The sequence below is a fragment of the Myotis brandtii genome, unplaced genomic scaffold, assembly GCF_000412655.1.
Source record: "Myotis brandtii unplaced genomic scaffold, ASM41265v1 scaffold4259, whole genome shotgun sequence".
Taxonomy (NCBI): Eukaryota; Metazoa; Chordata; class Mammalia; order Chiroptera; family Vespertilionidae; genus Myotis; species Myotis brandtii.
In genome coordinates, this window is record NW_005366311.1 from 117,790 (window position 1) to 132,641 (window position 14,852).

Below are 14,852 nucleotides of genomic sequence, written 5' to 3' on the forward strand. Positions count from 1 at the left end.
CACCTCACACCTGTCAGAATGGCTATCATCAAAAAATCAAGTGTTGGCGAGGATGCGGAGAAAAGGAAACACCAGTTCACTGCACCTCACAATAAATAATATTCTTCTGAACCAGTGCTTGCTGCTCTAAGTATTACCCCTTCAAAAATCATTAGAAAACATTTGCATCACTAGAACATATATCTGAAGGATGGTGCTTGCATGGCCTTTGGAGCCACTTATATTTTGTTTAAAACCAGGCCCTGCCACTTGTTGGCTGCTTTAAATTTGGGCAAGTTACTTAATATCTTGACTTCAGTTGCCTCATCTGTAAAACAGAAATAGAACAGTATTATAGGATTAAAAACAAGTAGAAAAATCCAGCATGGTGCCTGTGGTGTTTTAATTATTATGATTATTAGCTGTATCATAATTGAAGATGAGTTTTTAAAATGAAAAGCTGGTCTTGGTATAAAATTTTCTTGCTAATTTGCCTGATACCGTTTTTTTAAAGTAGGAAATTTGTGTCATATATCATTGTGTCTCCTCTGTTGATTTGTACAGGTACTTAGAAAGTGTTTAGTGATTTAGTAATTGAATTTGGTGTATTAGATTAGGTTTAACATTATGCTGTTACTTTTATTAATTTGATTAGTGTAATAAAATTTAGTAGTGGGACAAATGAAGCAAATATTTTGTATATCAGAATGCTTGACAAGTTCTTGACAATAGTTGATGCTGTGGTTTAATTTTGGCATCTCAAAAATAGTGTACTATAAAAATATTGCTCAATTCTATGCAGAAATGCAACCTCAGGCTTCTATCTTTTAATTCCCTTGATATATGCTCTCTCTTCTCTGTGGTTCTCATTTCTTCTTACCGCACTGGTTTTTCTTTATATACGTATTTCTCTTTTTTCTTTCCTTCCCTAGCACTTCTCTCTTGTTTAAGATAGCCACGAGAAGAGTTTTATATTGCCCTCAGCTTAAACAAATTTCAGAACACACTTCTCCACAAATACTCACAAATGTAGATCAAAAGTATTTGGCTTAATTTAAAATTTAGGTATAAAAATTAAAATTTTATTGCCTAACTTAAATCATGTCTATTCATCTTAGCTAGCATAAACTTTCTCTCTGAGGCACAGTGGCCCAGATGTAGTGGTAACTAGTTTGACTACAAAGTAGATAAATGATCTCTCTAGGGAATTTTTAAAATATACATATTTTATTGATTTCACAAAGGAAGGGAGAGGGAGAGAGAGACAGGAACATCGATGAGAGAGAATCACCGATCAGATGCCTCCCACATGGCCCCCCACTGGGGACCGAGCCCACAACCCAGGCCAGGAATTTAACTGCTACCTCCCAGTTCATAGGTCGTCACTCAAACACAGCCACACCAGCCTGGCTCTCTAAGGAATTTTTAAACCCCTTTTCCTGCCAAAATTATAGGTAGGACCATTGTTCACATATAATTGGTACTATCCTATGACATAAAACTCAGAAATGAGCCCCATAGGGATGTTCTGGGTTTGTGTTTTGGTGATGGTAGTTATTTTTATAGTTGTTTCTTCTTTCATATTGTTTAACTACTTAGTCTCTCTCTGACCACCTTCCCAGGTCTAACAAGATCAATCTTCTCTATGATTATGCCTGTTATGTATACTAATATGAAGTGTAAAAGAAACATAGACAAATGAGGCAGTAGAGAAAGGGAGTGATGCATGAAGAGCATTTCACCCTTGGCTACTGTAGGCAGATTTTTATAGATACCTATAGAAGATTGGATGTAAAGATGATGGGTACATTGTCCTTTTCATTGAAAGATAAAATGCTTTTAAAATTCACAAGAATTTTCTTGCAGTTCAGTAAGAATGACCTAAATATGAACTTATTTTTAATTACTTAGACTAATAATTATGTTAATATGTAGCTTATTTGAAGTCATTAGTTTATTGCTGAAGAATTTTAAGAGTTTCTTTTAGTCAGGATTCATTCTGTGTTAGAATAGTGTGTTTTTCTTATTTTAATAAATATGGAGCTCTTGCCTAAGGCCTTTAATTTGTTTGACTCAAAGAACTAATGTTTCTATTTAACGATCTAATCACTTGTAATCTCCTTGCCCTGTGTATAAATTGAACATGAAAATTGATTTGTGTGCCTGCTTCTTTCATGTCTTTGCTGTCATGTTGTATTTGATTTACTTAGTATTGCACTAAAATCTCTCAAAGGATAATTCAACCACCAAAGTGTACACATTTGCTAATTTAGCAAAGATAAATTAGGGTAGTAATTTATTTTTAATTTTAATTTTTTTTATTTTTTTATATATTTTTATTGATTTCAGAGAGGAAGGGAGAGGGAAAGAGAGCGAAACATCAGTGATGAGAGAGAATCATTGATCAGCTGCCTCCTGCACAACCCCTACTGGGATCGAGCCTGCAACCTGGGCATGTGCCTTGACCAGGAATCAAACCGTGACCTCTTGGTTCATAGATGGCCACTCAACCACTAAGCCATGCCGGCCCGGCAGTTTTTTTATTTATATTACTATTTCTAAACATCTTCCTCAGTTACCAATGATATGTTTGGTAAATTAAGAAAGTAGTTATTATTTCTAATAGTCCTGTGATTATTTCATTATCTTTGTATTCTTTTTTAACTAGGAAATTGCTGATAAAGATGGAAACAACAAAGTTCTGTCTTTTACTATCCCTTCTTTATCTAAGCCTTCAATATACCATGAGGTAAGTAAAATTGGAAAGGTAGAATTATTTAAAAGTATACTGCAGGGGTCCTCAAACTTTTTAAACAAGGGGCCAATTCACTGTCCCTCAGACTGTTGGAGGGCCGGACTATAGTTTAAAAAAAAAACTATGAACAAATTCCTATGCACACTGCACATACCTTATTTTGAAGTAAAAAAACAAAACGGGAACAAATACAATATTTGTATTTGCATGTGGCCCGCGGGTCGTAGTTTGAGGACCCCTGGTATACTGAATAAAGATATAAAGTCAGCCTCTTACCAGAGGTAAATATTCCTAACACATCTTTATTGATTTACTTATTAAAAGTAGATGTTTGTTATCTATATATATAAAGGCTAAGTGACTTTCTGACCAGTAGTAATGATGCGCACTGACCACCAAGGGGCAGACGCTCAATCCAGGAGCTGCTAAGCTGTGGTGACTTGGCAGTGGCAGTTCTCGGGTGATGCACCCTGGAACCAGAGAGGAGGGAGCCCGATTCCGGGGTGCATCATTCGAGAACTGCCCTCTCACAATCCAGGACCCCTTGGGGATGTCGGAGAGCTGGTTTCGTCCTGATCCCTGCAGGCCAGGCTGAGGGACCCCATCAGTGCATGAAACCAGGCCTCCAATTTTATGTTTGATTGGGTTTTATTTTTTCATTTATTTTTGGGGGGTTATTTTTTAGGAAAATGGCTACTTAGAAGAATATTACCACTGTAATGATTATATTTCCATTTAAAGAATTCTAGTTGATGCATTCCAGCTGTTCACTAACATTCCACTTCTGATTTTTGCATATATTTATTTGCAAAAATTTTTGCATATATTTATTTGGTTGAACAATGTGAGAACAATGCTTATTATACAGGTAGATGACTTCTGTTGAGCTGAACTCCTTCTGCCTCCTCTCTTTAAGGATATGTGTTCTGAATCAAGCTTCTGACCTCCGGTGGCTTTTAGTGCATAAAGTCATGAGGAAAGCATTTAAAGAAGCTTTACCAGTAGTCTAAAAATTATATTCCATTTTCTTATCAACACTCAATATCCTGTTGTCTCATAGCTTTTTTTTTTCTTAATGATGTCCTCTGGGACTTTGTTTTGTGTTGGAAATAGAATGCCTGCTATTTAGCCCAGGACTCATTTGAGCTTAGAATATTTCTGAGTAATTTAATTTTAATTAAGTTCTGTGAATCATATTATGAAATAAAATGGAGGATAGTGAAACATTTATGAATGGATGGTTCTAACTATAGAAACATGAAATCAATTATGTCACTATTAAAGAGACATTTGATCATAGCCTTCAATATTGTTTGTGTTTTATAATTATAGCACTCTACACCTTGCTGTCTCCATTGTAGAATGGGATTAATGAGAGTACTTAGTATGAATGCACAGTCCCCAAGACTGCTCATGTTGTAGAGTACAAACAAATTGAAATGGACATATTTGTAACCTTTAGTCTTTTCAGCAACTTTTTTTATTTTTATACATTATATATGTATGTGTGTGTGTGTATATATATATGTATATATGTATATAATTTTCAAAAAGAGCCATAGAATGTGTATGATTGAAAAATGGAAAGGGTTTTGAAAGAGAAGAAATGGTGTGAAACTGCCCTTTTTTGAAACAAATATCTTTATGTGATACAGATTTTTACTTCATTTTAGAGACACAGTCTCATACTTTACCTTATTTTTATAGCCCTCAACAATTGGATCCATGGCTTTGACTGAAGGGGCATTGTGTCAGCATGACCTCATCAGGGTTGTTTATAGTGATCTTCATCCTCAGAGGGAAACATTCACTGCACAAAATCGGTAATGGTAAAAACTGTGGACAGTAATAATTCTCCTGGAATAGTCTTCTTTTCTCTCTTGTTGGCCATATCTTTTTTCTTTTGCTTTACTTTACTTATATCCTTAACTTCATTTGTCAGTCCTTTTTTTGAGTTTTTAATGTCTGCAATTATATTTTGTATATCTAAAAGTTTTTCTTGCTTTCTGAATGGTCTTTAAAATACTGATTTTGTTTAAGTGGTGTGTTTGGAGTTTTTTTGAAACATCTTTTATATTTTTGAGAATATTAATTATAATTTGCCTTATTCAAAGTTTTTTTTTCTTTTTGTGTATTCTGTTTCCTTTAAATTGTACTTTTTTTCTGTTTTTTATTTTGGTCTCATTTTTTGTTAGTGGAATTCCTCAGATGTCTTTTCTAGGAGAATAAAATTGAGAAGCTTTAACCACATTAATAGGGCTAGTTGACCAGGAACTTCACAACTTCTCACTGGGCTGTTCAGTTGGGGAACTTTCTAAGTTCATATCTTTAAATCTTTCTTCTTAGGATCAGGTTCCCTAGAGAAAAGTCTAGTATGTAAATAGAGGGCTAGCTGCTAGCATTCTGGTGGCCAAGTGGGGAAGGAGAGCTTGAGGTCTTGATTTCCAGTAAGGTTTGTTTCACTTAATGTTCCTGTGTTCAGTATGGTGTCTTCCCCATCCAACCCCCACCCTAAACCACAGTTGTGCCTGGTGGTTTCTCGGTAGAAATATCCTTTTTCTTCTTTGAGAAAAGAAATCTTAAATTTCAGAAAAGAAACCTTCAATAAACCAGGTAACATAGAGAAGAAAAGATCTGAACATTTGACTGCTTCTGAGTCAGACTTACAACTCAGTTTTTAGCTTTTCATTTTGAAATAATTTCAGACTTACAAAAAATGTTGTAAAAATGGTACAAAGAATTTCACCATCTATGGGAAGCTTTTTAGAAGTACAAATTCCCTCAGGTCTTGCCCTAGAGACTCTTGTTGGTTATCTGGGTTGACATACAGGAATATATTTTTTCAAAAGGTCCTTAAATAACTATAATCTGTTCCAGGTTTAGGAGCCACTTTCTTAGACATTGTAAAGATTAGGAAAGCATTCTTTATCCCTTTAATAAATGTTTATTATAGTATCAATGTGTTAGACACTGTGTTGGATACTAGAGGTAGAGGTGAATATATCAGGGTCTAAAGTTATTACCAAATGGGTAAAACAGAGAAAAGATGGAGAATGATGATTCAATGGGATAAATGCTATATTAGCGCTACACAGATAAGGGAATAGTTTCCTTCAGTTGGGAGAATTAAGAACAGCTTTATGTCTAAGGTAAAAATTTGAGCTAGGACTTGAAACCTTAGCATGAGTTTTCTAAGGATGTTCTAGTAAAGAAGAGCAGTATGTATAAAAGCAAGTTGTTATGAAAGGTTATGGCATATTCATGGAGTGGTGAGAATATTGATGTAGACCAGTGATGGCGAACCTATGACACGCGTGTCAGAGGTGACACGCTAACTCATTTTTTTGGTTGATTTTTCTTTGTTAAATGGCATTTAAATATATGAAATAAATATCAAAAATATAAGTCTTTGTTTTACTATGGTTGCAAATATCAAAAAATTTCTATATGTGACACGGCACCAGAGTTAAGTTAGGGTTTTTCAAAATGCTGACACGCTGAGCTCAAAAGGTTCGCCATCACTGATGTAGACAGTGTATGTGGTAGGCAGTGGAGGTAGGGTAAGGTTAGAGAGGATGGTTGAGGGTGGATTTTAAAGGACCTGTGTGCCATGATGAGTTTGGATTTTATCATGCAGTCAGTAGGAACAGTGGGCTAATGTAGATAGGGCAGTCATCTACATTAGGAATGGATATGGGGAACATTGATGAAGAGACTATAGTAATCTGATTGAGAAATCATGAAAGTAATGTCAAGGCATTGTTGTTGTAACCATCTAATGAAGAAATCATTTACCACAGTGTCTAATAGAAGTGATTATTTATAATCCTTTCCACTCCTTTTTGTTTTTCGTAGGTTTGAAGTCCTGAGTTTTCTTATGTTGTGTTACAATTCTGCTATTGTGTATATGCCTGCTTCATCTTATCAATCTCTTTGTCGGATGGGCTCCAGGTGAGAATAATAATTATCATTATTATTATAACCTTATTTATTTGACAAATATTTACTGAGCATATTCTTTATGGTAGGTACTATTTTAACTTAAGATGATATAGCAGTAAATAAAACTCATGGAGCTTATATTCCTGTAGGAATCCTTATCTCTCAAGCATCTTGTCTTCTTGAAAATATTTCAGCATCAAAAAAGTATTTTTTATCTGAACATCAAGAAAAGCAAAGATGTCTTAATCTTAGGGTGGTTTATTGATATACCTAGTCACTTTGAGAGCTTTGAATAAATAGTCCCATAGGTGAAGAAAGTCTTAAGGAATGTGAATCCTTTTCTTTATATATTTCACAAATTATTATCTCTGCTTTGTATAAGAAAATTAGTAATAGTACCAATTATATGTCTCATTTATATTTGTGTTCTTTAATCTTTACTAAATCAGAATTTCTAATAATTTGGACAGACCTGGGTTGAAATTTAAATATTTACTATAGAAAGGAAGTTTAAGTAATAAAAATCAGTTTGGAGATAGAGGACATTTAGAGTCACAGAATTTCAGCTATAGAAGGAACCTTGAGTTCATCCTGTTCAACTGATTTTTTTCTTATTTTTTATTTATTGATTTTTATAAAAAGAGGGAGGTATGGAGGGAGGGAGGAGGTGAGGGGAGAGAGAGAGAGAGAGAGAGAGAGAGAGAGAGAAACATCTAATTATTGTTCCACTTATTTATGCATTCATTGGTTGTTTCTTGTCTGTTACCTGACCGGAGATTGAACCCACAACCTTGGTATATTGGGACGACATTCTAACCCTCTGAGATACCCAGCCATGGCTCAACTGATTTTTACTTGAGGAAACTGAGCCTCCCAAAGGGGTTAAATGCTGTATTAGTTTTCTGTTGCCTCATAACAAATTACTACAAACTTAGCACTGAAAACAGCACACATTATTTTGTAGTTTCAGTGTGTCAGGAGTCTAGGCATGGCTTAGCTGGGTCCTTTGCTTAGGGTCTTACAAAGCTGCAGTTAAGATGTTGACTGGATTTTCAGTCTTATCTGAAGCTCGGATGAGGAATTATATACTTTTGTTGGCATAATTTAGTGCCTGTAGTTGTAGGACTGAGGGCTTCAATTTCTTGTTGACTCTGCCAAGGACCAGTCTTAGCCAAAACCGGTTTGGCTCAGTGGATAGAGCGTCAGCCGGTGGACTGGAAGGTCCCAGGTTCGATTCCGGTCAAGGGCATGTGCCTGGGTTGCGGGCACATCCCCAGTAGGAGATGTGCAGGAGGCGGCTGATCGATGTTTCTGACTCTCTATCTCTCTCCCTTCCTCTCTGTAAAAAATCAATAAAATATATTTAAAAAAAAAAAAAAAGGACCAGCCTTAGTTCTTTGCCCTGTGGGCCTCTCAACATAGGCTGCCTTAACATGACAGCTTATTTCTTCAAAGTAGAAGAGTGAAAGGAGACCTGCACTACATTCTTAAATAACACAATCATGGAAATCCCATCACCTTTGCCATGTTCTGTTGATTAGAAACAAATCACAGGTCTCACCCACACTCACAAAGAGGGAGACCAATCCAAGTTAGTTGTAAGTTTGATTTTATAGATGATCTTAAAATAAGTTTGTTATTTTCATTTACCTGTAATAACATAATTAATGACTAACAAAGTTCTTGTCTCTAACCTAGATACTGTTATCAAGAGAATACATTGTTTAAGCACTTATTGCCTATCTACAGATAAATCCTATATAAAAAAAGGCTAATATGCAAATTGTCCCCACAGGCAGGAGTTTGACCGACTGGGAGTTAGATGTGCGCTGATCACCAGGAGGCAGTGTGGGGGGAAGGGAGGCCCTGGCCGGTGGCGGCATGCAGGCAGCCAGGGGAAGGGAGGCCCCGGCCAGCAGCCGGCAGCTACTAGGGACCCTACCCGTGCACGAATTTCATGCACTGGGCCTCTAGTTTGTTTATAAATGACTATTTTGGTTTTTTAAGTTAGTATTTATTTATAATTTTTCATTCTATCTTAAATAATAGCAAATATTATTTTCAGTAAATTTTGCATAATAAGACTAGTAGAGGTTGGATCAATTTTTAAAAATATATATTTTTATTGATTTCAGAGAGGAAGGGAAGGGAGAGAGAGATAGAAACATCGATGATGAGAATCATTGATCAACTGCCTCCTGTAAGCCCCCTACTGGTGATCGAACCCATAACTCAGGCATGTGCCCTGACCTGGATTGAACCATGATCTCTGGTTTATAGGTCAATGCTCAACCACTGAGCCATCTTTTAAAACTGAAAGTCTGTGATTCACAGGCCAGGCAGTGTTTTAAATGTATATAATGTAAATACTGCAGTGACCTGATACCCATCATCACCCATTTGAGGAATAAATAAACAAGCTTTTCTTTAATAGACTGACGTTATAGAGGGTGGGGCAAAAGTAGGTTTACAGCTGTGTGTATGTGAAACACAGTTTATTCTTGTACTATTATTAATTAATTATTGTATTATTTTCCATACAAGCAACTGTAAACCTACTTTTGCCCAAACCTGTATTTTTCATTTTTCTTTGTGAAATTGAATGTCATTATATTTTACCTACATATTTTATACTAATATAATGCTATTTTATACTTTAAAGTCTATTATTGATCACCTAATTATATGTCTCTGCTACAAAAATATGTATATGTAAACTGAAATTTGAAAAAAATTCCTGATACTATGATGTACTAAAAATGAAAATACTTCTCTTAACTCACCATGATAGTTATTCCAATAAATTAATTCATTAAAAGAACATAGGTACGTTACAGTTTTTGATAATTATTAAGCATCATTTCCTGGAAGCATCTTCTAAGGAGATGGCAGGTAGAGGACTGTTTATGGTACTTTGATTAAAAATGGTCTCACAGACATCAGTAGTTTGAAATGTCCCTTTATTTGCTTTGAGATTTCTGTATCTCACTAATTCATCCTGATAAAATTTGGAATATGAGAAAGTTATGCATTTATTTTGTGAAGAGAGAGAAGGATGAATTTGAAAGACCTGGCTATCTGAGTAAAATTGTTTTTATCAATATGGTCCACTAGGATGTATGTTTTATGAGGGCACAGGTTTTATTTTTATTTATTTTTACCTGTTCACAACTGTATACCTAGGCTCAGGACAGTGACTGGTAAGTAGTGACTGTATTTAATAAATGTTTGAGCAACAAATAACTGAATAAATGAATTTATAAAAGCAAAATATTTGATTCAATGACATCAGAAATCACTCATGATAAATACTGTATTTCCTAGGGTTTGTGTGAGTGGGTTTCCACGGCAACAAGAAAAACACTGGAAAGAACTCTGTGGTCGAATAGTATTGGATCCCGAATTTATGGTGCAACTTCTCACAGGGGTTTATTATGCCATGTAAGTAGGTGGACTTTGGAATTGGGTGAATTTTTCCTAATGTTTGGAAACTTAATATTTCTCTTTTTTTTCTTTATCATACAACACAAAATCTTTTGTTTCATGGTGGACCCATTATCTTGTTTTTCTAATATGAACTTTTCTTAGTACTTTTTAAAATTAATGTACACTTTAAACTTGAAAACAATATAACAACTCTTGAATTCAAACCACATGTAAGGTTTCAGTTTTAGGTCTACAGCATAATGATTAGGCATTTTATATTGTAAAATGACTACCACAGTAAGTTTACTTAACATTCATTACCACACATAGTTATAAACTTCCTTCTTTAGATGAGAACTTTTAAGACTTATACTCTTACCAATGTTCAAATATACAATAGGGAAAGAATAGTCTCTTCAGTAAATGGTCCTGGGAAAACTGAACAGCCATATGCAAAAGAATGAAACTGAACCACTATCTTATGCCATACACAAATATCAACTTAAAATGGATTAAAGAGTTGAATGTGTTTCCTAAAACCATGAAACTTCTAAAAGAAACTAGGCAGGAAGATCCTTTTACATCATCAGTATTGGCAATGAGTTTCCAGGTCTTAGCTATTATAAATAACACTGCTATGAACATAACGGAAAACTGTCTCTCCATGTAGTTTATAACCCAGGTTTTCATGAATGCATTAAATAGGTTACCCTAAATATCAGTACATGATAAAAGACAATTTATGTGAAGAGACATCTATAGACTATTCTAAACTTTTATATCTGAAATCTTCATTTTGTTCTTGTAACCAAAAGTGGGATTGTTTAGAGGTGGAATGATACAAAAATTGATGTGAAAATCTTGTTTAAGAATCAAAATAGTAGGACTTGGAACAATAAAAAGGTTGTTGAATATTAAAGATATTTGCTAAAGATAGTAAACTACCTGCTTCTCCTTAGGTATAATGGACAGTGGGACCTTGGCCAGGAAGTCCTTGATGACATCATTTATAGAGCTCAGCTAGAACTCTTTTCTCAACCACTATTGGTAAGTGAAAATATTTACTTTTTATTAAATATACTTGTGCCTGTCGAGGATATAAGAAATTAGTATGCAAAATCTGAGGCAATCCAAATTATTGAGGAAAAGGGTTTATTCCATAATAGCAGTTGGTTAACTGTTGGAAAGAAAACAAAATTGGTTTAGACCTTCTCCTCCTACCATGTATCAAAATACAATTCAAATAAAGTTTAAAGAATTGAATCCCTTAAGAAAAGAGAGGGGATAGGTTATAAATACTCAAATTTCTGCCCTAACCGGTTTGGCTCAGTGGATAGAGCGTCGGCCTGTGGACTGAAGGGTCCCAGGTTTGATTTCGGTCAAGGGCATGTACCTTGGTTGCGGGCACATCTCCAGAAGGGGGTGTGCAGGAGGCAGCTGATTGATGTTTCTAACTCTATCCTTCTCCCTTCCTCTCTGTAAAAAATCAATAAAATATTTTTTTAAATGGTATTAAAAAAAATACTCAAATTTCTGCAGGAAGGACTTTCGAAACTTAAATGATATGACAAGTCACTAAAAAATGGTTGATGATTTTTTTGACCACCTAAACATCTAAATTCTAAACCATCAGTGTCTTCCTGCTGGTGTGGCTTAGTGGTTGAGCGTCCACCCATGAACCAGGAGGTCCTGGTTTGATTCCTGGTCAGGTCTCGATCCCCAGTAGTGCAGGAGTGCAGGAGACAGCCAATCAATGATTTTCTCTCATCATTGATGTTTCTATCTCTTCCTCTCCCTTCTTCTTTCTGAAAAACGTATTTTAAAAAACAAAATTGCTAAACCATTGGTATCTTAAAAACAAAATTAATATGCTTTGCACAAAGTGAAAAAGTATTTTCAACAAGCATGACAAGAAAACCAATTAATATTTTGTCTTTATGAAAAGATTTTATACTCTGCCACGAAATAAATATATCTCCAAAAGGTAAATGATTAACCAAAAAACAAATGTAAACATTCACCCTGGCTGGGTGGCTCAGTTGGTTGGAGCATCGTCTCGTACACCAAAAGGTTTCAGGTTTGATTCCCAGTCAGGGCGCATATGAGAGGCAATCAATCGATGTCTCTCTCTCTCTCTCTCTCTCTCTCTCTCTTTCTCCCCTCTTCCTCTCTCCTCCTCTCACCTTCCCTCCCCCTCTCCTCCTCTTTCTCTCTCTAAAATCAATAAAAAATCATATTCTCGAGTGAGGATTTAAAAAAATAATAATAAAAACAAATGTAAACATCCAATAGTGGGCTATGGAAGGCATTTTTTATGTTACCAGTAGAAGAACACAACTCTAACCACCCCTCAGCAGAGGGTGTATTCGTTTTGTTTGATCCACTATTCCATGTCTAGCAATGTATCCCAGAAAACTACTTTAATTTTTTTTTAATCATGTGTTGTAAGCACAACATTAATGTTATTTTTAATTTTAAAGGAATGAAAACAGTTTAAATGTTCCACAGCAGAGAATGGTTATTATACGATATTTGCTTGGTGAAATTATGTATTTGGAAATTTATATTAAAGAAAGATGCTAGCTTATGTTAAGTGGTAAAACAGTATACAACTGTTTTTTTTAATCTAGATAGGACAGATGAAACAAACAAAATGCTGCCCTAGCCAGTTTGGCTCAGTGGATAGAGTGAAGGCCTACGGACTGAAGGGTCCCAGGTTCGATTCTGGTCAAGGGCATGTACCTTGGTTGCAGGCTCAATCCTTGGCACGTGAGGGAGGCAACCAATCCACGTGTCTCTCTCACATTGATGTTTCTTTCTGTCTCTCCTCTCCCACTCTCTCTAAAAATCAATGGAAAAATATCCTCGGATGAGGATGTAAAAAAAAAAAAAGAAAAAGAAACATACAAAATGCTAATAGTTGTCTAGGTGATTTGACTGTGGATGATTTGTATTTCTTTGCAATTTTTTGTTTTCTAAACTTTTTACAGTATTTTTATAATGGTATTTTAAAAATTATTTATGTACTTTTACTTACAGTGTTTTAAAAGTACAATTTCTAAAGCCATTTTCTTATCTTTTTTTGTACTTTAAATTCTCATTTTTTTCTAATGTCATCACCCCTGATTTTACTCTAACATTTACATTAAAATGAATGAATAACAAGATTTTTAAAAATTATATTACAGTAATAATACTTTGCATTTGAGAGACTCTTTAAATTCATGCTTTTATCTTTGTAACAATTTTAAAAATTAAGTAGAGGGGCACTTTCAAAGCAATATACTTAAAGAGATTAGTAATGTCTAGTCCTGGAATAGTTATTATTGGGGATCTCTGAGGGGCCCAATAAATAACACTCCTTTTCTCTATTCAAATCTAGAGCAGATGATAAGTAGATAAAATAGTTGGCAAATAGAAAAATAAGGCATTATCTTTAGCACTGATAAAGGCTAAACTGAAAGACTTAACTCCCCACCCCTCAATAGACCTTGAAGCAGGCCCCCGACTCCCTCTGCAGAGAATGTTTGGGTTGGTAGAGAAGGCACACTTATCTAGGTTGCTACACTCCACTTGTCCTTGTCCAAGTGGAGAGGGAGGGAGAATGACAATCCTCTATCTCAAGATCTTTGTCAGATGAGCACTACCCCATTAAGGAACATAAACCCACCTGGCGACTGTGACAGTGTTTGAGTGTCAAGCTATGAACCAAGAGGTCGCTGGTTCGATTCCCTGTCGGTCAGGCCACATGCCTGGCTTGCTGGCTCCATCCCTGGTAGGGGGCCTGCAGGAAGCAGCCAATTGATGATGTTACTTTTTCATGGATGTTTCTGTCTGTCCCTCTCCCTTCTTCTCTCTCTCTAAAAATTAATGAAAACAGACCAATAAAAAAAAAGTCAATAAAAAGAAGTCAGTGAGGCAGTTGCTGGAGAAGTATCCTGGCTCTCTAAAAGAAACATGAATCAAACAATAGCAATTACTCGTGAGCCAGATATTTTACTCTCCTCTACGGAGGGCAGAAAGTGTTGGGACAAAATATCAGACATGTTGGGAAAAATTTCTTATGAAACAAAGGAGTGGAGAAAAGGCTAATTATTTTAACCAGAGATTAAATTTTGCATGTTATTTATTACCTGAAAGATTAGAAACTTACTCTAATTTTTCTTATATCAGGGTTCAAATGTTAAACAATTTTTCCTTCTATGGAATGTATTTCTTCTTTGAAAGTCAATAACTTCAAGAAATGGTAAGGTGACTGACATTAAAAAAAAATAAACTCATTTTAAAAACCTGCCTAGAACAATACAGAACAACAGAAATACAAATATTTCTGACACATTCTACTTTTATATTTTATAGTACGCATTTTAAATACATATTCAGAAATTATGGAAATGAGTAAGTGTAGAATAAGTATAAATTGTATATAGGGTGTAAATATGTCTAGACTTACATTATCATTTTAGGTTGCTAATGCCATGAAAAATTCATTACCATTTGATGCTCCTGATTCTTCACAAGAAGGCCAGAAAGTACTTAAAGTGGAAGTCACTCCGACAGTGCCGAGGATTTCTCGGACTGCAATTACAACAGCTTCCATCCGTCGCCATAGATGGAGGAGAGAAGGTGAGGACAAAATCCCTATAGCTCACTCATGGATTCAGTTAAATTTATCACTGTTTTTATAGACTATATTAGCACATGATATTACAGTACTCTATAATTAAAGTAAAATGGTTCAGTTTCTAAA

At 35.2% G+C, this 14,852-nt stretch overlaps 1 protein-coding gene across 5 annotated transcripts in view; it reads left to right on the plus strand.

Moving 5' to 3' along the window:
• Positions 1-14,852, plus strand: part of FAM126B (family with sequence similarity 126, member B) — a 41,633-nt gene that overhangs the window by 18,900 nt on the left and 7,881 nt on the right. For all 5 annotated transcript variants that reach the window (XM_005874123.2, XM_005874121.2, XM_005874122.2 and 2 more), the window contains 6 exons: positions 2,648-2,728; positions 4,442-4,557; positions 6,590-6,685; positions 10,001-10,117; positions 11,062-11,149; positions 14,569-14,728. In XM_005874123.2, coding sequence (XP_005874185.1) covers positions 2,648-2,728; positions 4,442-4,557; positions 6,590-6,685; positions 10,001-10,117; positions 11,062-11,149; positions 14,569-14,728 — 658 coding nt within the window. The remainder of the gene's footprint in view (positions 1-2,647; positions 2,729-4,441; positions 4,558-6,589; positions 6,686-10,000; positions 10,118-11,061; positions 11,150-14,568; positions 14,729-14,852) is intronic.